The sequence below is a fragment of the Epinephelus moara genome, chromosome 16, assembly GCF_006386435.1.
Source record: "Epinephelus moara isolate mb chromosome 16, YSFRI_EMoa_1.0, whole genome shotgun sequence".
Lineage (NCBI taxonomy): Eukaryota > Metazoa > Chordata > Actinopteri > Perciformes > Serranidae > Epinephelus > Epinephelus moara.
Window position 1 is genome coordinate 21,487,118 of NC_065521.1, and position 25,352 is coordinate 21,512,469.

Here is a 25,352-nt window from a genome sequence, read left to right on the forward strand (position 1 = left end):
GTCTGCCTCCCGGACCGTAACAGGAAGATGATTCCACAGGAGAGAAGCCTGATAGCTGAAGGCTCTAGCTCCTGATCTACTTTTGGAGACTTTAGGGACCACGAGTAACCCTGCGTTCTCAGAGCGCAGTGTTCTGGTGGGATAATATGGCACTATGAGCTCACTAAGATATGATGGAGCTTGACCATTTAGAGCTTTATAAGTTAACGTATGCATATATACATATATGACCTATTCTACGATGTGTTGATCTTCTGCTGCTGATAAGCTCACTAATTTAGGAAATGCTCGTGTTGGTTGTATGAGAGGTTAGGAAGAAGGAGTTATATCCAGAGCTGAAAAGTGAAGCGAATGTGGAGGTGCCTTAAGCCTGCATTCTTTCTAATGGTCAGCAGCGGGCAACCCCACTGACAGAAGTCAATGAGAAAATGGCGCTACATCTCACCGATTTATTACCTCAGTAAGGATTTTGCTGATGAGTTATGACCTCAAACAGTAGTTTCAAGTCTTCTTCATTACAGCTTGATGTTCATTTGGTAAAGTCTGGTCCTATTTAGAATAAAATGGATAATAATAAAAGGGTATGCTTTGTGGCATGGCTACCTTGTGACAAGTTGCTACCACAGCAGTGTCTTTGGGCTTTCAGTTAGATCCACCCTTCGCCCCTCCTAAGCTCCACCCTCTTGTCCAAATATGGTCACTTCTGGCTTCAAAAACCAAGATGGCGATGACCAAAATGCCAAATGTGAGTCCATGAACCAATGGATGATATCGTGGTGGCTACGTCCATTACTTTACACAGCCCATAGGTAGGAACAAATGACTTACATGGTTGTATGGGTTGGAGGACTTATTTTTCTTATGCATTAAATGATTGATCCACATTTTTATAGTAGTCAGGTGCTCACATGAGCATTGAAACTGGTTTTGTTCGCTCTAGATATTCTTCCTTTTCTTATTAGCCATTGAGCCATTCTGTGCAAAATCTTACCAGCTAAAACTTAAAAGGAAGGGCTAATAATTCAGACGCAGCCTGTGACAGGCAGACACTGATTTAAATTAAGGGGTTATGAACCAGAAAACTTCAATGCAAGTACTTCTATATTCCTGTGATTATAGTGTAACTTGTACAGAACTACTGGTTTGGGGTAAACTGGGACAACCCAGTATGTACCCATCTGGTGTGAATAGTCTAATAACTTACATTCAGTATCCTGTATCATACACCAGGTGTATGTCTGACAGATGTGTAGCCAGCCTTTTCTAACCAGACCACCATGTCTCAGCTAACGGTCAAGCTGTCACACCCACCCAGTCAGAGTCTGCTCTCGGCCCTTGAGGAATGAAAAACGACGTGTCCTCAGGCCTGCCCCTCCTCTGCATATCTGCTCATTCATCTGGGCCGCTCATTAAAGGGTAATTACCTGTAATTAGTGAATCATGTCGCTTTAATGAAGATGTTGAAAGCTGTTGGAGCCAGAAGGGCTGGCCTTAATTCTGAGTGATGTTCAAGATTAGCGGCAGACAGGAATTCAATAAAGACAGACAGATTAATGAAATATTAGCATTTTGCCGGTGCCATAGGTGGCTTGTATTATGTTTATATTTCACATTCATTTTCAATTCTATTGGCGTCAACACCTGGCTCTGGAGGGCAAGTACATGTTACTGTATCAGAGCTTGCTAATGGGCACAATGATGATGAAGCTGTGTGTGTCTAAGTATGTCTGTGAATATGTGCGTGTGTGTGTGTGTGTGTGCGGTGCTTTCGCGGGCGAGTGTAATGCTTGCTCTAATGTGTGCTGTGCTGAGAGTGTGTGTGTGTGTGTGTGTGTGTGTTCCCTGGCGGCGTGGTGAGTGTTTAATCTGGCCCGGTGGCGTGCCGTTGGCCCGGCTAATCACAGTGTGTCTGTAGGAGTGCGCTGAGCCAGGGGAGCACGCCGTCGCTAACAGCGCCTGACAGACTCATTAGAGAGACCTGGCACTGAGCTCGCAAGGCACACACACACTCACACACAGAGGAAGATACACACTCAAACACTTTGAAACACACACAGTGGGAAAGGCACTCAGGCTCAACTGTACAGACATTGGGATAAATTCACACACTCACACACTTCTTTTTTTTTTTTGGACGTTCTTGCACATGCACACACACTCATTCATATAATCATTCATAGACGAGTGTGTGCTGTTTCTCTCTCTCACACACACACACACAGTGCTCCACGTGTGAGAACAAGGCAGGCGGTGACCCCTCGCAGTCGCAGCCCAAACACAGACAAGAGCCGAGAGAGCATCTGGGAAAAAGAGGGGGGGGGAGATGGAGGGTGGGAAAAAAAGAGAGGAGGCGAAGAGGAGGAGTGGAGTGGAGAGAAGGGAAGCTTGTGATGCAGCAAATCTTTCTACCATTCAAATGGGGTGTTTAGACAGGCAAATGACATTTTCAAAGGCTAATTATGTGCAGTCAGGAGATCACCTGCACCCCGTCGAAAACCTTAAGAGTGTAAAAAATAGCATGTTAGCGACGTATTGAATTTAGGCTGTATTTAAAGGTACTGTAATGGTGAGAAGGGTTAAAAAACACTCTTCTTCTGTTCACAAAGAAAATGAAAGTAAAAAACTATTAATTTTCCAGGATTAGGTAGAATGACATTTAGCAAAGTTCGACAAACTACTTTGACAAATTACTTAAGACTTGCTTGCGTTGCTCTCGCAGCGAGGTTAATTGCAGCTCAGCTGCAGCAGAGCCAAGTGGAAACATTAGGTTCGGCTGAATAACAGGTGAATGCAAAGCAGGTCAATACGTAGTCAAGTGTGGGCCTGCCAGCTGTTCACTCCCTCTGCTCTGCCACCGCACAATGGTGACACACACACATACAAACAAACGCTCACACACACATGTTCATGCTTTGCACACAAGAAATAACAAGGAGTTAAACATGTAAACAAAGCAAACAGAAATCTATTCATTTTTTTATGTATTTCTTTTATTTAAAGTCTATTCAGTGAAGCCTATAAACAAAGTACATTATACATACAGTGATGCATTAAAAAAGTGGTGATACACAGCACATTGACAAATGATAGAAGAATAAAGCTTATTTGTTTTAATCGTCACCAAATCCGATGAAAATACCAAACCAACATGAATTTCTCGGACTAACAAGTGTCGTCTGAAGCCTAATCCTGACGTACCTTTGTACCACAGCCCTCCATTAAAAATGAATAAAAACAAAATGAGCTACACCATCTTGATCCTGCACTTACTCACAAGTTTGCCGTGTGTATTTTGCCCCCAAAATGCACTTTACTCCTGTTTGAGTTTGTGGTTAACCTGACTAAATTGATTTTTTGGCTGCCAACAAGCTGTAAACCCAGAATTGGCAAACTTTCCAGCAAACAGTTGCCTATTTACACATCCAGCAGACATGAAGCAACATTAACATTCATTTGGAGTCGTGATCCGTCCACCTGGCAAATGTAGATCCAGTGATCATGCTCCTTTTTGCTCTGTGTTGCTCTCCACCAGCTCCTCTGGGAAACATGTTTTTAGCTGCGAAATGCTCCTCTGTAGTCCTTTTGCCACTGGACTACAAACACAGTAACACCCACAAACATCTGGCTTTTGTATTTAATGGGAAAGGACACAATCAGTATTCAAATGAGTAGCAGGCAGTAGTCACGAGTATTTATCGGCTATAGCTCCAGTCGGCTTCGATCGACAGTGATGGAAATACACCCCCCCAGGTGGATGCACCAAGTTTAGCTCTTTTGTTGTCACAATGCAATGATGCACCACCACAAAAACAACATCTGTCTCCGCCCAAGCAGCACTTGAACTTTGTAGACTTTAGTCTGCATGAGTGGCCTCCATGCTGCTTTCTACTATTTATTGACCTGTTTTCAGTCCTGTCCATGATGTTAAACGTGGCACACCATCAAGAAAAAAAAAGAGGCATACTTGTCTGCAGAACCTTATATCCAGCTTTAGTCCACTAGCAATGGGAAAGCAGTCTATCACATACTTTGAACAGGTTTCCTTGCTTGAAAAGAACCTGCATTCACTCGATGATTTTGGAAGGAAAAGGGTAAAAGTTCAATAGGCAGTCTCAGGCTTTGTCTGTTAAATGAATTAATTTATTTGTTTTTAATCAGCTGCTTGTTGCAGTTGCAAACACTGCAGATGAGAGCGGTGACAATGAACCAAACAGCAAAGTTATGTGCCGTAAAATCAAAACAATGAGCTGAAAGATGCTAAAAGAGCTCCGTAGATATTTCTCTGGAGTTGTCAGTCTGAGTGCGACTCCCTTTCAGAGTACACAAAGTCTTTTGATCAATTGCTCATATAAAATATTGATTAGAGTGGCTTTTTGAAAAATGAAACTGTGACCCATTTTTAAAGATTGAGGTGAGTTGGAAAGCATTGAGGGATAGACGAACGCATTGCTGGGTTTGGTCTTTTCATTGGATTGTCGACTATTACAAACATATCAAATAACACCAGCCTCATCCTGTAACACTTGAAACCATTAAATAAAGAAAGAAGAAACAAGAAGTTGCTGTGAGACAAGGAGTTATACTGTATATTCTGCTGCCAGTTCTGCCAGGTGCCTCTCTTTCTCTTTCTCACTTTCTCAGCCACTCTTATCCTTCACTCTCATACGCTAACCTCCTTGTCAGGAGCTTTAATCTAGCCTTGTAGGTGTAACTGGAAAAAGTTTCACTGACAACCTTGTTTCACCCAAAAGCCAAATCAAACTGTCTTTAATTTTCTCTACCAATGTACCGTGTAACAGGCCAAATGCCCCCCCCCCCTCTCTGTTTCTCTCTGTCTGTTTCTCACTCTATTTCTCTGTATCTTCAGAGTACAATAGCTGTTTTGCTCTCCTCTTTCGCCCATTCTCTCTCCCTCACTCTTCTCCACCACAAGGCTGTGACATTGAGGGAATGTGATGTGATGTATTGTAGTGAATAATGTATTCTGCGAGGATTGTACAGAGCGCGTAGAGCAGATGGCAGCAGGTTGATCTCGATGTGTGTGTATGTGTGTTTGTGTTTAATGATGACAGTGTGTATATGTGTGACGTGCGTATGAGCGTGTGCGTGTGTGTGTGTGTGTGTGTGTGTGTGTATGTGAGCTCACCCAGAATGGGGGAGGGGACAGAGGAGAAGAAGGGAGGAGGGAGGGAGGGAGAGTGGGGGTTGGTGTGTATGTGTGTGTATGTGTGTGTATGTGAGCCTCCTTTGTGAGATAAAACATGCAAATGGTGGATTATTTTAATGCAGTTTTTTCTAGAGCCCTGAGCCTTAATCCCTAAAGCAGTTGAAATGAAAATAGTATATGTTTTCTTTCAAACTCTCTCCCTCCCACCCTGTTTTTTTTTTTTTTTTTTTTTATTCCCTGATAGGAATTTACAACCACCAGCTGTCTAGGAACGGGATCCTTTGCACTTAAATTTCTCTCTGGTGTAGTTACAGCCAAAGACTGATGATTACAGCTGGATAGCATGGAATTGACTAAAGCTAGTCAGGCCTGAACTGCTCTGTTGCGCAGTGGAAGGATCATGGTTGTGAAATTTTGCTCTGATTGAATGGTGATAACGACGTCGATCACAGAAATACAGCTGAATGCTCAGTTTCTTACTTTGAATGGACTGCAGATGTATAAAATATGCGCATTTATAAACACTTGCACATGCTCAAGCACGCTGGAACCCAAAAAGGAGGCACAAAATCACAGGACTACAGCCCTTGTATTACATTCAGGCTTGAGGCCAACTGTTTTCTATAGCTTATTTATAGTTTATTACATGTATAAACAATATAGTATGTAAAAAAGTGGCTGGGCCCCTGATAAGGTTCAGTGAATAGGCCCCTAATCTACTTTACTCATATCAACCTCTGGGGCTGAAAAAAAGAAGCCAACGTCCAAGTGCCAGAAACTGCGGTTCCTCCAATGGCCACTTGGGGCTCGCTTCAAAAGTGAGTCACTCCCCATAGACACCATGTTAAAATGCCCAACTTCAAGCCTCAGTGTGTAAAAATGGTGAGTAACAGTGACATCAGCGGTCAAATTCTAGATTGCAGGGCTCACTCGTGCTCACTCGCTCACCCCTCCCGTCGGGTAAGTGACGGTGGCCTTGTAGGACAAAAAGCCTTGCGGAGACAGAGATGGCATCATCCATGAGTTTTTCAAGTGTTTCAAGTAGCGATGAGGTGAATATTTATTTAGGAATCTAAACCATGTTACGATATTGTAGTGACCCTGCAGTAAATGTTGTGTTATAATGTCAATGTTCAGTGAGTTAATGGCATGTTTGGGATTGAATGAGTATAGGAAGGGGGGCGGAGTGCGTGTGTGACGGGGATGAGAGCTGTGTGAGTGCGCGTGCTGGTGTGTGTATGAGCGAGCTGGAGGAGAGAGCAGGAGTGCACAGTTGGAGTTACAGCTAAGTTCTTGTTTGAGGGTTGTTTTGGCGTGGTTACGGCCAACAGTAACCTGTACTGTTCAGTAATAAACAGTGGTTTGCCGAATAACTGCGTCATCCTTTCCACACGTCCTGGCGGATGCTATAATATGTTATAGCTTACCAGTGACATATAGGTTATCTGTGAGATATAACGTTATGTTGGGAGTGTTTTATCTCTGATTGTTTAGGTAACACGAGCAAACATTAGCACAGTAATGCTAAAATAACACGTTTTATGTGATAGTCACGGCACAGTGCTGCAAATATAGGTTGGTACGATTATAATATATGCGTCTCCAGAGTGTTCTTGCACAGGAGTTCTTTCCACCTGGAATAAGCAACACCGATATTCACTTGTCCCATCCTCACTTATCTGATCTTTTTCTTTTATTTGGTGGCGTGGTTGCCCTCTTACGTGGGGCAAAACATATGTGTGGTCCTCCATTTAAAGTGCGACAGAATCATAAAAGTACAAAGCAGGTTCACGCAGAAGCGCCCCGGATTGAGCTTCACCTTCTCTGTCTCCAGTGACGGCAAGTTATAGGTAAACGTGAAAGGCGAAGCGCGTATATCCCTTTCGGCCACTGTATTCAAATATGCTGACGCAAGACGGCAGCCTCCAGCATACCGCACCCTGCCTGTGTATATATAGAGAAATCATTCTAAGCCTATGAGAAAGCTTCCATTTGTATGTGAATTGCATTACACTTTAGTAAATGTATATTTATGAAAGCAATAGTTGATATTTGCTAATAAACAACCTCATAAATTACACATTGTAACTTTAACAGCAGCAGTAAACATGTTTACAGCCTGGTACAAAAAAAATTATTTTGGTCCCTGTAGCTTATTTCCTCGTTCATGACAACTGCACAGGGAGTGAATTTTAACATAACTCACCTCCTCACATTTTATTAAAGCTTAAAGTTATGCGTAATTAAGGATGGAGCTTCTTTGAGTGACAGGCTGTCTGTGGATATTGTCCTCAGGTGCTCAGTCTGATCCACCCACTTCTCCATGGCACCAGCCTCCCTTTCAAATATAGCTCTAAAAAAACAAGATGGCCGTGGCTTAAATGTCAAACTCAAGGCTTCAAAATCAAGAGTCTACAAACCAACTGGTGATGCTATGGTAGCTACTTTCATTATTATGCAGTCTATGATATCAACCCATGCACTTGCAGTCTCTCACCTAGTTTAGAACAGTAAATTTCTCTGGTCAATTTCCTGCCTGCAGGTTTTTTATGTGTCATGGTGACTACGCTACCAACCGGCAACAGGAAGTAAGACTTGTCTGACAGTTATTTTATTTTCATTTACCTGAAATTTGCATAGTGGGTTGACAGAAGCATGATGTGTAATTAGTGTACTCTGCAGCGCCACATAGTGGACACAAAAAGTGGTACTGGCCCGTTCATGAGTACGTGCAGCTTTGATTTTTTTTTATTTTTTTTTTTATAACAGTTGCTACAAAATAAAATGGCCTACACCATTTTCAAGAGGAGGGGTGTCAATATGAAACAGGCTACATATTAATACAAAGCATATATTTGTTGTTTTAATAATGATGAATATTTTGGTTCAAAATAAAAGTTGCTTATCATTAATTAAATTTAGCAACCCCCCCCCCCTCCAGTGTCTGGGCCCCCCCCCTTATCTGTGGCCCTGTGTGAAAACTGTAAAAAATCAGCTTTTGTGAAAATATATTTCAAATGTGAAAAACCACATATTCCCCTTTGTGAAATGATCTGATATGGTTTATATTTCACATGTGCACTTTCTAAAAAACATGCTTTTCACAAATACTGTGTGGTTCACGTTGAGATGTTTAGATTTTTTTTTGGAAAGGAGGAAGTTAAATAAGGAAGTATAGAGAATAAAAGTTTGCCTGAGTTTGTGCGTTAGCTGTCGGGAGGGATAAATAAACACATAACAAGCAGTGACTTAAGCACACAAACATAGATACACAGTATCCCCGGTATGAAGACGTCCCCTATAGAAGAAGCAGAAACAGATGGTAGAATCTATTTACATTCACTTAAGTGATGAGTTTATAAACTGAAGGTTATTCAGTTTCCTGCACTTAGTGGAGACTTTGTTTTGAGACATATAGGCGACTGTGGAGCTGCACTCACACTGTTAATGTTTGATACCTTCATTACTCACACAATTATACTACACTGATATACTGTGCCGTTACATCCTCTTCCTGCTTGTGTCCATTCTTTTCCTACCTGTTGGTTACCTGTGTTGGGAGCTGGTGGTGTGGTGCTCCACTCTCTGCAGGCTCCTTCAGGCCCCTGAAGGCTCATCAGCAATGTGGCAGCAACAGCGAGATATTCAAGGTGGCATGTTTGGCTGCAAAGTGCAAAGCCTGGTGGATGCCTGGCAACTGGCCTGCAGTACTGTTATGTTACTGAGGCTAGACACCACAACAATAGAAAACATCCTTTTATTGTATCCTCCCACTCCACAGATGCAAAAACAGAGGAAAAGACAAGAATCTTGTTATTGCTTTTTCTATGGAAACGTTTTATCAATTAATCATCGTAAGAGCTGCGGTGCATGTGAGGATTTTTGTGAAATACCAAGGCTGAAACAGAGCATATGGAACAGACAGGAGAAGAAGGCTCGCACATCCTTGTCTCTTTCATATTAGGGACAGTGAGCATAATTGACTAAATGTATTTAAGTATTTGAGCGAGCTGATTCAGCCTCTCTGGGATGGTTGATATTGTACTTAGGAAGAATATTGCCCAAGGCAATTCATTAGCGGTAAATAATTGAGAGGTTCAGATAGTGCTAAGGTGAAATGCCTGTTATTATTTTATGGAGTTTGTGTTCTTAGGGCTCTTCAGTTTAAGAATATTAAAAATGCAGCAAGCCTTCCCACAAATTACTCACTGGAAAGATTCACAATGGGCGCTAATGACTAACCATCCATCTTCCATTGTTTTCAAGCTCTGTAAAAGTGTTTCGCTGCGCCATTATCAATTCTATTTCTGCTTTTCGTAATGTTCTTTTATTTCATGAAAGATGTTATTTTACCCTCATGCTTTTTACATTTTTTACTGGTTTTATTTGAGGTAATTAAGGCACATCAGCTATTACAGCAGGATACCTTCCAGTGACATTTTATTAAAAAGAAATTAAATGTCTCTTAACTCCAGTTTCGAAAGCTTGTAGTTGAGATTGTAGCGTCCGTCTCTCAAGACAGGGTGTGGAAAGTGTGATGGAGCTGTCAACCAGGCGCGCAGCAGGCCGTTGTGGAGCTCTACGAATAGCAATGGCTTATATTAAACATAGATTAAACACCAGCAGTCTTGGGATGTCTCATTGGTAAACTAATAAATCTGCCTCATGTGCACCTGCATCTGTTTATTTAACCTTCGATAGGCTTATGCAAATGTCATTTCTTTACATTAACTTGCATTCAGCTAACTTTTAATCTACTGAACGGTTTTCATTTAAGCCACACTGTTCTTTTACCTCTCTGTGTGTCTTTTATTTATTTCCGTGCATGCTTCAGCTCAGATGAACTCTTATCTGTTAAAAGTTGTCACCTTTACTTGCTGGTTTTCCGGTGATGCAACTTAAAAGCCACTGAGGTTTTATTTAACATCTTATAGGCCAACACAACACCACGTGACGACCGAGAAATGGGGGGCGCATCTGAGGGTCTGATCAGTTATTCACAGCACTGTATCCACCATAATAGCATGATGTGTTTAACCCGTGGTCTGTGGTCTGTGTGCAAGAGCTATTTGTCCTTAACAGGTCAACGGTTGTGTAGTGTTTGATAAAATGCTGTCAGTTGCGGTTGGACTGTTTCTGTAGCCATCGTAGCAGCGTGACTTTATGGTGAGTGTTAGTTGGTCCATCTATGTAACTGACTGTCCATTTGTCTTTTCAGAAGTTGATTTGGTTTGCAGTGAAATGTTGAATGGCTTGATGTTTAGTAGGAACATTCATGGTCCCCAGAGGATGAATTCTAATGAGTTTGGTTATTCCCTTCAGTGCCACCAGTCGGGGTAAAGTTCCACTTTAGTTGAAACCTAATGAGGGAATTTTAGTCAGACTCATGACACAGAATTATTTTGTAAATTGGATGAACCCTTTGATTCAAATTAGGGTTGGGCCAATGGACGATGCCATCATCTATCACCAGTGCCCATGTTGTGATTTAAAAGCCCCCTCCCCCCTGTCCACGCCAACACCGAGGCATGGGTTTGTGGTAGTGCTAAACATTCATTGTGTGGTTGAAAAGTAACAATTAAGATTTTTCTACCAGATGAACTGTAGGCTGCCAGATGGGTGAAGTGTTACACTTTTTAGCAACCAAGGTTATCATCGTCATCGTGATCATTTGATCAACATCTTCTCACATATGCAAGGCTGACTGCTGTTATGGTTTTGTTTTTTTCACTGATAAGGTGATGTAGATATCACAGGTTCCAGTAGGCGGGTCAAAAAAGTGACAAAGCAGCATTATGAGTAAGTTATTAATACTCAGGCCGACAGAAACACTGCATGCAATAGTCCACCTCACACCTTCTCTTTCCCCATCTTTGTCTCTCTCTCTCAAACACACACACAAACACACACCAGTCCTAACTGTCTCAGTCCTGACAATTGTGCTACTGTACTACATATAGTTGTCTGTTTGTGGATCAGTTCCAGTTTAGGTGGTTGAGTAACATAATTTTTTGTGTTGTCGGCCCCCTCCCGCCACAACTAACGATGTCATCGTCATTGTCACATTTTTGTTGTCTGGTTACAAATGAGCGTTTCAGCCTCATTAAACCACCTTTGTGTTCTTGCTCGATTTCACTGTGCGCTTTTAAATATGTGAGCCGATATGGCAGGTCATATTTATAGCATAGGTGGTATTCATTTACTGATTATTAATGTATACGTGGTGTAAATCCACTCGTTGATCCATGATACTCCTTAAGTCTCCGGATCCTTGGCCCAGTGCCAGCGTTCAGCCCTACTGTTTTGTCAGAGGTTTGTGTGTATGCTCGTCAGTGTGTGCAAGAGAGCAGGGAGGTGGGCATGGGGAGGAGGCGTGTTCGGGGTGGAGGGGATGTCAGCTCATTAACCTCCATTCTTCCCCCAGCATGGCGCTGCATAGAGTCACTGTGTAAGTCTCATGTCATTACTCCTCCCCCTGCACGCGTGTGCTGGGCATGAGGGGAAGAGCAGAGCAACCGGAGAAAGGGAGAAGGAGGGAAAGGTTCACAAGGGAGTTGGGGGGTGGGGGGTAAAGGGGCTTGACATGTTCCTTTACAAATGCCCTGCTTGTATCTCCCAAACTAAAGCCCCGCCATCTCGTTTCCTTCCCCACTTTTGTCTTCTCTGTCTCTTCTCTTTTTCTCCCTTGCTGTCTCTCTCTCTAACCACAGGCCCGGTACAGTGTGGGTGAACGAGGGGTTAGGCTCCACACTGCCCCCCCTCCAGGCATCAATCCAGCTAGGAAAAGACTGCCCACTGCTGTGGTGAGATACAGTAGCCCAGCCCCCAATTACTGAAACCCCTTTGTTTGTCAGCCAATTGATTTGGGAAGGTGTACCTCAAGCCACTGACCTGGGCCCAGTTTTGTTTTGGAGGTTCCAAGCTGAGGACATTTAGAGTTGTGATGAAATTGCTCTTTATAGACATATTACTCAAACTCCTGAAAATCCCTACAACTACACGCACGTACATATGTAAATACATTTAAAAAAGTCATTATTTTGTATTCTCCCCCACACAGCACAAATATTGTATATATTTGCATTTGAAAACAGGCACACTTACGGGAATTTACAGATGCTGTCAGGAGGTATGTTTCTTAATTGCAGCAACATATGTGTGAAAACACGCAAAGGTGCAAAATACGCCCCTGTGGCTGTTACAGTCGGGTCACACGATGTGTGCATCCATAGAAACTAAGAGTCAGAACAGCACTTTTATCATCTTTGGAGTTCATCTTTTACAGCTCTTTTAACTTAATGACCATAATGATTTTAAAAATAATCTAAATAAATGTAATACAGAATTATTTACAGACATGTTGCAACTCATGCCCAAAACATAACACATAGACCTTTCTTCAGGAAGCTTGCTTTAAAAAAAAAAAAAGGTGTCGCAATGTGACTTCCTGTGAATTTTTTATCTTTTGTTAAAACTACACGAATGACCTATTCGACAGTCGGATATTGTTGGCAATAATATTGCACACGTACCTGTTAAGTAAAACTATGTTTTTGTGTTTATATCTATTACTAGTGCTAAGTGAACAGACCGCAACCTGATTATCAGTAACAGTAATTCAACAATGACAACACTTCCTTCCCACCTTCCATAACTGTACACTGTGCTGCATGTTAAAGTCCGTGCCATGTTGGTGCACACCTATGGAAATAGCTAAATGTGTTTCCTGTGCTCATAATGATTTATTTTAGTCACTGCCAGAACAGTCAAACTTCAGCCTTTTTTTCTTCACTCTTTGCTCTTTCATGCTTTATTCTGTGCAGAGGCAAGAGAGCAGTAGATTGCAATAAGATAACCAATTATATGCTAGAGGAAACCAGACTTTTTTTTTTCCTGCTGCAGTTATCTGATGCTGCGGTGAGCAGAGGCAAAGGGCTGGGGTAATGTGACATTCACTCTGCCCTTTATCTTCTCTCATCGCTGTTTACCCCAGTCAGTTAAAAGTGGCTTGTGCTCTGCATCCTCTCCTGCTGCCAGAGAAACCTCACCAACATAGCCTCACGTAGAGAAACTCACTTACTGTACGGACACACACAAACGTGCAAAAATACTCACACACATGTTCTCACCTCAGACAGGTAGACTTGTGGGATAACCACTTTCCTCATAGTAGCACCCATGTTAAGTGTAGCACGACTGCACCTGCTGGGGTTAGTTGCTAATTGCATGTGATGCTACTGTGCTAGATGCTAAGAAGGTGTTTCCCAGTAATGGTTAGCAGGCAGACCATTGAAGGCCACAGTGGCAGGATGAGGGAGGATGTGTGGGTGGCACTTTGGTCTGACACATTTTTTCTGTTATACCTTTGCACGAACACCGGCACACCTTTCACTCTACTTCCATCTGGTAGCAGATACAAGACACTTTGATGGAAAAAGGCACATTTTAGCCATATCGGTGCTAAATTCCATAGCTCGCTAATCACAGTAACACACCATGTATTCCGTTGTTGTATGTAAATGTATCTGTGGAGGCATGTATAATGCACCATGCATTAAAAAAATGCCTATTGTGGACAATTAAATCTATTAATCTATGACCTGTTAGCTCTTTGCTCTAGTTACTGCACCGACAGACTGATTATATTGATGATAGACAAACAAGTTATATGTTGACATACCTGGACCTCCACCAAACACAGTGCAGTCATGTTTTATCCAAGTCCAAAGGAGAGAGAAGCTTTGACCTAAAGCTGCATCTAGATAGATTTTGACTGTTGAACCTAAACCTGCAATAACAGACCATACCAACTTTTCATTTAATTTGGTAAACAGTTGCATATTTACACATCCTAATTCAACATTAGAATTCATTGGGAGTCATGTCTCTGGACACCTGATGAATGTTAAGTCCACTGAGGACACTTTCCTTTATAGCTCTGTGTTGGTCTCCTCCAACTTCTGAGTGAAATCTCTGGCTCTTTAGCAGCTAAATGCGCCACTATGTTTGCCAGTAATGCTGCATTTAGAGCCGGTATGTAGCTTGTATGGACATGTACCATAACCCAGATCTGTTTTGTATTTCCACTGCAGACGGTACTAGTAAATGTAGGCAGGGTTGTTACCAGATAACGATCGCTTATAACGATCACTGCTTGGTCCAGCTCTCGCTGTTTTTCCTCGTTACAGGCGATGCAGAGGAACGCCTTCACCTCACTGATCGTGTAGCATGCAGATATTTTCAGAACAAAAAGGTACAGGCTGGAGTGTTTAGAGTCCCCATCTGAGTCCTTGTAGAGCAAGAGTGATGATTCTCTATTGGTCAATCAGTGGACTATAGTGTTCTAGCTCAAGCTCTGGCTTTCAGTATCAGATCAGTGTGCTAGGTACCCCAACAGAGGGGTGAAGAAAAAATGAGACAGAGAGGAAAAGTTCTGTTGGAACCATCCACCACTTGCCCAGAACGCCCGTTGGGGGTGTTCTGGCCACGTCCCACTGGTAGGAGGCTCCGGGGTAGACTCAGAACACGCTGGAGGGATAACATTTCTCATCTGGCCCGGGAACGCCTTGGGGTCCCCCAGGAGAAGCTGGAAAGCGTTTGCTGGGCAGGATGGGCATCTGGGGTGCTTTGCTTGGCCTGCTGCCCCTGCGACCCGGCCCTGGATAAGTGGATCAAAATGGATGGATGGATGGATGGACGGATGGATGGATGGATGGATGGGTGGGTGGATGGGTGGATGGATGGTTGGATAGATGGATAGATGAAGTACTTTTCACAGTGGAGCTGCAAAAATAACCGTTCTAATGTGTAACAAACTGGACTGCTTGGTGAAAACAAGCTGAAGTTGCTAACTTGTCTGCCAGTTAGTGCTGGGTAGGTAGTGTACTGTTGGCTTTTAGAGCTTTTTGGCTGAAAAACAGCTGCCTGCTGTGGAAGAAAACAACAATGATGAGAATGTTCTTAACTAGTAAATCCCAAAAATCTAAACAATAAGCTGAAAATTGCTAAAACTCTCCTCTGAGAACTGTAGGCAACACCACAGTAGGGTGATCACTCTCTGTGGGCTCAGCACAACAAGTGCTCCCTTTTACGTACAAGGAGACATGTGATCCATTGTTAATATAAAAGTATTGATTATAGTGGCCTCAAATCAAAGAAGAAGACAGAGCGAGTGTATTTGCCCCACTGAAATCCAAATATCTTGCATTAACACCTCTGCATCAACAGAAAGCAATGTCTAAAGGTTAAAAGTAAAATACATTTGTCTCCTAAAACGCAGTGACACAGGCTAGATGTTTTCAATCTGATACGATATCTTTTAGTCTGAAACAATCACAGACTTGGCAGATTGGTAAACATGAGCCAGCTGTGTGCTGTTTACTGACGGCAAGTTACACGAGTGCTGTGTATTAGAGCTTTTAAACAGTTTTTGTTAGGGCCATTTACAACCAGAAATATTAAGTTACTCATTGTAAGCTTATATTTCACACAGCTTCCTAAGATAAAGGCTTTATTATTACTGTGTTGTTTTTTTGTTTTGCCTCGAGCGCCTGCATTTGGAACAGCAATCATATCATTATTTGAAGTGACTGCCTTATGAAATTATTTTTGACGACAGATAAGTCGAAAACTAAATGAGACGGGAAAATAAAAACAGAAAAACTGATTTAAACAATCTCGAAGCTGTAGACCTGTGACTGCTCTGAGCACGGTGTGTGAGTTATTGTGCGTCACCATCACCGTTAAGATTCTTATCGCGCTGTGAACTCACTAACTCACAGGGAGCCAGAGTTCATAGTGGAAACAAAACCTTATTTAGCACCAACCCCACCTGGCCTCCTTCCACACACACACACACACACACACACACGCACACACTCACAGCCTTTCTCCTCAATCTCTCCTCCCATCTCTGCTGTTGACTGTTACTTCTGTTTTGTGGTTGCTCCAGTGCAACAGAAAGTGGATGAATGAGAGCTTCAGCCTGCCTTTTTATTTTTACACATCACAAGGTATAGGTGAAGCCGGAAGCGGTTGGAACCTGTATTATGTCTTTGGTGAGAATTTTTTTTTTTTTTTTTTCAAGATGTTTCTGGTGCTGTGTGTTTGTGTGTGTCTGCGTTGTTTCACTGTGGAATGCCTTAGACCTAATCATAACAAACAGAGCTGATGCTCATTAGATGTGAGCTGATGGATGGCACATCACTGACAATAAAACAAAGATATTTCTTTAACAGAATCAGCTGGAGAGGTAATGCAGATTGTCTTTTTAACACTTTTGAAACAGTCCTTTGAGGAAATGCTACGCAGCGCCAATTCATGTTTCCAGTCCCTCTAACTAAATACTTTCTTGGGTGGCATGGGGCCAGGAAATACCAAACAGAATTCCATCAAAATCCCTCCGAGAGATACGAGGAGCTGCTCCGTGTATCTCGTCGATATCAGATCACGCCGCTGACCGGAGCACAGCGCGTCCAGATAAACATAGCCGGGGTTTTGCATATGAAAATGAACCATGCAGCAGATAAAGGTGAGGATACATACAGTAAGATGCTGGGCATTGGTGGATGTGACCCCAGTGCTGCTGCAGAGCGTGCACATGTAGTGTGTGTATGTATGTGTGTGTCTGTGTGTGTGTAGGATCAAACTCTCACACCCAGGAAGAGGCCCTGTTTCCCTTATCTAACGACAACAGAGCATGTGTCGCCATGGCCACAGGCTGCGCTTTTTATGGGCTTTGTGTGTGCGTGTGTGTTTGTGTATATGTGTGCATGTCTGTGTGTGAGTGTGTGTGTGTGCCATGTTCATTGTTTGCCCATGTTCATTGTTTGCTTGGGGCGTGGTGCAACACCAGAATTGTTACTATAGTCTCTCTTTCTCTCTCCTCCTGCCATGCAACTCTGAAATCTATCTACTGTAGCGTTCTTTCTTTCTTTCTTTCTTTCTTTCTTTCTTTCTTTCTTTCCATTCTGTTTCAGCCTCTCAGCCTCTTTGTCTTTCACTCTTCTTCTGTTTTTTAAGTGTGTGTGTGTGTGTGTGTGTGTGTGTCTACGTGTTTGTGTGCGCACAAATGTGTCTGTCTGTCTGTCTCATCCTCTCGTCTGGCTTTGAACCGGCAGTGACAAGTTGGGCAACATCAAAATTCAGTGGCACATTGTCTCAGGTTGAGGTTTGTTAGGTCTCTCCTACTGCTTAATTGAACAGAGGATGAGGCAGAGAGATAGAGAGAGATGTAAAAAGAGAAATAAAGAGAAGAGGGGGAAGATGATGAAGAAGGGTGCTCAAACAGGCATACATATTGCATGAGCCCCCCCCCCCCACACACACACACCCCCCACCACCACCACCACCACCACCCCTCCACCCTCAACCCCCTCCTCCACCACCACCACACCCCTTTCTTCACAGAATGGCTGTGTACTGTTCTGGGCTTATTAATTCCGCTCGGTGAGAGAATTATTTTTAGAGANCCCCCCCACAACACACACCCCCCACCACCACCACCACCACCACCCCTCCACCCTCAACCCCCTCCTCCACCACCACCACACCCCTTTCTTCACAGAATGGCTGTGTACTGTTCTGGGCTTATTAATTCCGCTCGGTGAGAGAATTATTTTTAGAGACTTGGTGTACTGGCAAAGGCTTTTAAAGTCACAAGTATTACACATTCTGCTTATAGATTGCCTTTTATGAATTGAAAAGTTCTAAAAGTTTGTTGTGGTTGTTCTTTAGTGTGATACTGTATGTTTGGGGGTTTTTTTTGTTGCACTTAAACAGATGTTGCAATGGTCTGCTTGAATGTCGATTATGTAAATGTAAAATTCTTCCCTTTTTTTACTCTCATATCCTGCATGAACTTAAATATGGTGTATGATCAGGTGGTGAAGCCCAGTGGTGCAATGTGTACGGTCACTTGCTGTAGCCGGTTCTAGTTAGATGTGAAAGTACTTAATATACTTTTGAGTAGTTTAATCTATAGCAACACTGATCATAAGTTTGGTATGTAAAATTTTCATCTGTACCGAAGTCACTATAGCCGTTAAAGATGCAGTGTGTAGTATTGAGGGAAATATATGTGCATAAATGGAATATAATGTAATATGTTTTCTTTAGTGTGTAATCACCTGAAACTAAGAACCGTGCTTTCGTTTCCTTGGGGTGCTTTCACACCTGCCCTGTTTGGTTTAGTTCAATCAAACTCAAATTCGTTGGCCCTCTAAGTGTGATGCGTTTGGGCAGATGTAAACACAACAATCACACTCAGGTGTGCACCAAAACAACCAGACCGCAACCTTCTTGAAAAGGTGGTCTCGGTCTGGTTACAAATGAACTCTGGTGCGGTTCGTTTGTGGTGAGAACGTGTTCCGACCTTGTTTTACGCATTGTTTGGGTTAAACATGAGCATGTTACAGTCCTGGAGGATTATTAATGTGCGCCTCCTCCTGTACTGCCTTAATATGCACATTATACATCCAATGTACAAACTGTATGGTTTGCCTAAAATGAACAATGACAGCAATATAGTACACGATAACCAGCGCTAAAATGAACCTGCGTAGTTGTCCCTCCACTGTGACATTAGAAAGTGTTGCATTTATCTTGCAAGTGTACTCTTCTTCAATGTTTGGTTCACTTCCTGGATTTTTCCTGCATGGAAATTCTGACCAATCAAGAGCAGCTTTTGCGCAGGCATTTGATCTGGTTCAAAATTTGGTCCACTTGTAAATACTGCCGAGAGAACACGAACCAGCTCTAGGCAGTTATGCAACTTCCTAACAAAATGAGTCCCTGATTCAGACCAAAGCAAGACAACTCAAGACAACTGGGTCTGAAAGCACCCTTAGAATGAGCTGTTAATATCTACATAGGTAGCAGGTCCTCTTTTACCACCATGTTTCTACAGTAGCCCAGAATGGACAAACCAAACACTGACTCTAGATAGGGCTATTTAAATTTTTGCATTGGCCACTGTAGTTAGCAGCCCCTCTGTGACGAGTTGAACAGTATAAAAAACAACATGAAACGGCTTTAGTCTGCGTTTTTACCAGTTTAAATCCCCGGGTCCATTTGGTTTAGAGAGGAGGAGACTTCTGTGGAAAAATCGGCTTCTGGTAAAAACTTATTGAACGTCTGGATCTTTAGGTATTAGAGAAAAATGGTGAGCACACATAACCAGGTGCTTGGCTAGCAGCCTACCAGGGACAAGCCAACCAGCATAGGAGAAACACTGATTGTAACGTGAAACTGTTTTATTCAGTGTCTTTACCGATTTTAATCACCTGGTCTGTTTGTTTTGAAGAGGAAGAGATTCTGCAGATAATTCAGCTCTGGGTAAAAACCTACTGAACAGTGAACACTGAAGGAATTCTAACAGTGAGAAGATTCAGCTGGTTGCAATCTGCAAACCTCCCCACTAGTTGCCATTAAGTCCTGCACACTGCTCATTTAAATGAATGTTGTGGAGCACAATGTGTGATATTTACCTCTGAAGTGCAGTGAAATAGAAGAAGAAAATAGCATACAATTAAGAAATGTACTTAGATACTTCCCACTAATGTCAAAGCCCTTTGAGACAAGCTTGTGACAAATAAACCTGACTTGTAGTTTAGTTATTGGTATTATCATATGTATCAAAACAGGTTGCTGTGGTGTTTGTGTGTTTCAAATCATAAGTTCCAGATCTAATTTTATTCTGCCTCCAAGATAATTGGTTTCCTGTCTATCAAAATCTAGATTTTTTTTTTTTCATTATTGTGAGGTCATTTTTCTCTCTAATGACTGGACAGTCGTGGCATTACACAGGCACACAAGCGGTTCATCTCCGCCCAGCCCCCTCCACAAACAGATGTTGCCTGGAAGGCTTTATGAGGAGCTTATTTGAATTGTCCATCAATCAACAACAATCTTCACTGGAGTCTGTAATTTTGCCTCCAATCCTGCCATCAACTGTCTCACCGGTGCACTCCGAGATGAAAAGATCCCAGCATTGTATCGCACCATTAGCACTGTGTAAATATTACATGTTTTCCCTGGATATGCTAGTTAGCATTACTTCCACCTTGTGGCTTCATTATTTTTGAAACGCTCAGCTTTGTCGATGATTGCAAGGCATGACCTAGTTCTGGGACTCTCCCTCTCTCCTTCGCTGTCTTTACTTTCTCACTTTTCGTCCTCATTTACTCATTCTCTATGTCTTTTTCATTCTCTCCCTCTCTGCCGCTCCACCTCATTTTCTTCTCACACAGAATCTGTCTACCTCTTTCTTTGTCATTTATTCATTGTCTTTCTCCATTTACTGCCTCAGCATCGCCTTCATCCTTTTAGTCTGTCTCTTTTCTGCCTCTCTGTAACTCTCATCCTCCGTCTCTCTCGTGTATGCATTCTTTATTTCTCAATTTGTCTCCCTTCCACAACCTATTATTATTTTTTCTCTATTCTCACATCCCCCTCTCTCCATCTCTCCACCCCTCCCTGTCTCTCCATCCTTCTTCTCCATGTTTTTATTCCTCTCTCCCAGCACCACGTGTGTCACGGAGGGAAACATCGCGAGCAGTGGTCCCTGCTGAACAATTACCATGCAAAGCAATCCAAATAGAGATGTTTGCCGAAAACAACATGTGTGTAATTACTGCTTAATGAGGCCCTTGTCTCAGGCAGAATGCCCAATTAGACTGCCGATGAGAAAGCGATGCCAAGGCCCACTGAAGAAGAAGAAGAAGAGGGAAGAGGGGGGAAAGAGGGGTGGGGAGGGAGATGGAGAAGTAGAGGGAGGTTGTAACACGGAGAGAGGTGGGGACGACGAGAACATAAAGGGGAGTGGAAGGAGGAAGATGGAGAGAGTGAGAGAAAAGAGAGAGAAAGGGAACAACAGAGAAAGAGAAGATGATTTCTGCAGTAAATGTGGAGTAATGGCAGAGTTGATAGCATTGAGCCGAGGATAAATTGGCATTTTAAGTGGGAGAGCGAGGCGGTGCAAAGGAGAGCTATGGAGAGAAGAGCAGGGGGAAACAGCTTTACATTGCAATATATGGGCAGCCATGTTGAAGCACAAAATGGCTGACCTTTCCAGGCTGTCTTTGGCCTTTTTGGGGAATATTATATTACGGATGTAATTGGTGAAAATGAGCATTGTCTGACTTTGTTGCTTCCGTTGGAGATGAAAGAAACAGCAGTGAGGCTTTGCGTTGAGGAATCCAGTTTTCAAAATAAGCTAAAATACAAGATCTGGGAGTGTTATGTGGTTACAAAATGACGTTATTCAGTGACTGCGCTCTCTTTTCACCCGAGAGAATCTTATCCTAAAGAAGCTCTCGAAATGGCTTCACGTCGCCAGTGATATCAAAGTGGATTTCAATGGAATGAAATTGCTCAGTTAGGCGAGGACAAGAGGCTTTCATGTGGGGAGTGAAAGAGTTTATTGCAGATATGTCACCAAGGTCAACATCACTTTGGCCCTCTCAGTGAGTTACTGTCACTTCTCCCTGCGGTTTAGTCAGGTGACAGACGCCGTCACGCTTCATTAGGCAAATTAGCTTCTGTGACTTCATCAGGTCGTGCTGAACAATTAGTCAGCATTCACTCAAAATAAACATGTTGTTTTTTCAATGTAGGGCTTTTGGATTAATCATTTGAAGTGTGAATGAGGTTTGAATGCAACGCTTGTCTCAGTTTCATGTTTGCGTATGCAGTTGGATGTAAATGTAATCATTAGAATAACCAAGTGAATCCTCACAAGGGCTTCCATGATATGCATCGTTAACCAACCATTGCCCCGAGGCAGGCACTCATTCCCCCGGCCGTTCTCCTGCAATAATGTACAGTAATTTCTCTTTCTCACCACTCTCATGCTCATTTAGCTACTTCGACTTTTTCCTGTCCACCAGTGTAGATATTAGATTTCACCCCCAGGAATTCTGCCCATTTCCGTCCATTAGTCTACCTAGTTATTGTTTTGAGCAGGTATATCTCATGATCCATTTGTGTTCTCTCATATCTAACGTGTGTTTATCTTTCAAGTCGCTTTCCTCGTAGGCACAAAGCGGACCACCCCCAAATGAAAAGGGCCCCTCGGTATCTTCACATCTGAGGAATTTGACATGGAATGTTGTCTAGTTTGATCATGTTGCCTCTGCTGTCTTTTTCCCGAGTCTTCGGTGCATTGATATCACAAAGAGTGACCTCAGTCAACAAACAAAAAGGAGGCTTTATTTGACACGTCGGGTTTTTGTGTGCATTTGTGTTCATGAGCGTTATTATCCAGTCCAGTCAAGGTTTGTTCCATTTGCTGCAAGCGTGATATGACAAAGCTTGATGCCTTTGAAAGCCAAGGGCATTTTGCAACACAGGTCTTTATAACATGGTAGCAGTTTCTCAGTCACCTTGACACTGTGCAGGTTCTGTTACTGAGCCGTCTGTGGGGCAGAATCTCATTTTCTCCGGAGCTAAAAGCAGAATCTGTGTTGTTTTGTCTTCATTTATAGCCCACTCAAAGCTAGTATCAGTGGCCAGTTCCTAAAGCCTGTAGCGTAACAACACCACAGCTATCAGAGCTAGCATGTGGCATGTAGCGCTCAACTGGTGACCTGGTGTTGTTTCCCAGCACCCTTGGGGGTCAAGGGTCATTTGTCGTGTCAAACTGTGTTTTGGCACATGCAGCAAGTGATCTTTCAATGCCTTATTAACTCGATCCTGAAGACACAGCATGCCCCCACTGTGCCGCACACACACACGCTCTCACACACACACACGCACACACAGTGGGTCCACAGTCTCAAAGCCAGGCACACACACTTTACTACTGTATGCACTCACAGTTTCATTCACACTCATTCTCAGACACACACAGCAGAGCCCACAGGGAAAAGCCCATCTCCCGTCACTGTGCTCATGTAGCCTAATTACCGGCCCGCTGACGAGCAGTAATTACCCACGCTGCCATGCCACCACGAGGTTTAACCAAAGTGACAAAGTCATTAGTCTCACACTTCAGGCCACCCGTAAAGAGCTTTTCCTCTTTGCACCTCCTCCGCGGCCCTCATTTTTGTTTTTTTGCAAACCTCCTCCTGCATACCATGTTTATTTCTCCTTTCTGTTTCTGTCCACAGTTTGATGGTGACAACATGTACATGAATGACAATAACCAAGAGTTTCGGTCACCAAACCAGGTAAGACAGCCCACACGTTTTCATATAAACTCCACAGACTTGTATAAATAAAGATCTGCAGAGGCTATTGTGCTGCAGCTGTCACCATTTAACAAGAGGAGTTTATAGAATTGTATGTTTTGCTAAGTGTTGGAAAATAATAAATGAACATGTTTGCCTGTGAAGGTGCTCATTAGCTGACGATGGGGTTGGTTTTAAATTGTGTTAAAACTGGAAAATAGCTACATTTTACCGATTAATGTGAGTGGAAAACACAAGTCACAGTAGTGTGTGATCACCCTGTTATTATTAACTGTTGTGGGTATGACATGTGAAATTATATCTTCACACTGACCTTGTGGTAAACTGAAAACAGGGTAAATCTGAAAATGTGGCTTGCTTTAAAGTCCTCATTAGGCAAGTGTTAAGTTTCTTAAATTATGATGATTAAAGAAAAGACTAGTACAAACAAATGCATTATCATTTGGCACCACTGTGTCTGCTGCAGCAGCTGTGGCTGCATTGAACTAGATTGGATGTTTAACAAAATATAATTTCTTTGTTGACTGTAAAAAATGAGCAACTTCACATGTTTCCTTGTGCTGGGAAATCTGTGAGGAGCTACAGTAGAAATGATCCTGTAACCACCAAGTAATTGAGTTAAACTAGGCAAATGTCTCCCTTTGGCAAACAGTTGAACTTCAGTCTTTATTGATCTTAGAATCACTACAAATGACTCAGCGTGCTTTAGATTTTCTTATGGATCAAACAAATGTGAGGCAAATAATTTGAATGCAATTCAAATTTTGTTTTCACTTAATCAAATTGTGAAATCGAAGCTGCTCACACACCACCGCTCTGGGTTTTGGGGCTGATTTTGTTACTGTCTACCTCTAAGTGGGTTAGACATGCAGAACTGACGCTAACAGCATGTTTTAGGGGTTGGTTATGCCACTCTGCCTTGTGGTACGTTCAGAACTTTGGTCCAGACAAAAATATCTCAAAAACCTCCAAATGGATTGCCATGAAATGTACAGGTATTCATGGTCCACAGAAGATGGAGCCTACTGACTTCGCTGGTCCCCTAACTCTTCCTGTAGCGCCACCACCAAGTTGGCATTTTTGGTTTTTATCTAAGCTGCAATCTATGGGGCTAAAGAACAATGGCGAAAGTGCTAAAACCTGCAGTTCCTCTAATGGCCACTTGAGGCTGGCTCCAACAGCGAGTCCTTATAGACCTCCATGTTAAAATCCCCAACTTTACAGCAGAACTAAACATGCTAAAAGCCTCTCTATAGCTAATCTCAACATTGATGACAACTGCACAGGCGGTGGATTTTTATGTAACTTGAGCGTTTGAATTATTTTAAGTCATAAAGTTATGCATATTTAAGGGCGAGGCCCCTTTTAGTGACAAGCTGTCTTTGGAAAGTGTTCTCAGGCTCCCAGTCAGATTCACCCCTCGCGGCTACGTCCATGATTTTCATAGATTTTACTTTTTTTTTTTAGTTGTCACCATCACGTCAAAATTTTGTCAACTTCTATGGTTAATGTTAGCATGTTAGCGCACTAAGCTAATGCTGAATTTCCACAGCATAGTACAGCTCATCTTGACTGGACTCGCTTTTGGCATCGGGTACCTTTTGGTACCCTTCGGTTTGATTTGTTTCCCACTGCTGATAGTACCCTCTCAATGTGGGCGGGATTCTTAGCTGATCACTATAGCAAGACCACATGAAACTACTATGATGTCATCTTCAATGCAACACAAGATCCTTTCATCGCCAACCAAACAGAGGAATGCCTGTACTTCATCAATTGCCATCTTTTGAAATAAGGGTCAACTAAAAAGTTGGGGTCATGTTGACGGTAGCTTGGTTGAGCTGTGCTGTACCATGCAGTGGATACGCAGCGTAAGACGATGAACATAGTAAACATTATATCTGCTAAATATCTGCATGTTAGCATTGACATTTTTTTCGCAAATCTACAAATCAAGTCAGTCAGTTAAAGTCAGTTTTTTGACTTTTGGCTTTTTG

At 42.6% G+C, this 25,352-nt stretch overlaps 1 protein-coding gene across 3 annotated transcripts in view; it reads left to right on the top strand.

Moving 5' to 3' along the window:
• LOC126403100 (thymocyte selection-associated high mobility group box protein TOX-like) overlaps positions 1 to 25,352 on the top strand; it is a 101,681-nt gene that overhangs the window by 25,875 nt on the left and 50,454 nt on the right. For 2 of the 3 annotated variants that reach the window (XM_050065555.1, XM_050065556.1), the window contains exons 2-3: positions 11,878 to 11,970; positions 23,275 to 23,334. In XM_050065555.1, the coding sequence (XP_049921512.1) occupies positions 11,878 to 11,970; positions 23,275 to 23,334 (153 nt within the window). The remainder of the gene's footprint in view (positions 1 to 11,877; positions 11,971 to 23,274; positions 23,335 to 25,352) is intronic. The other variant, XM_050065557.1, reaches the window with a different exon arrangement.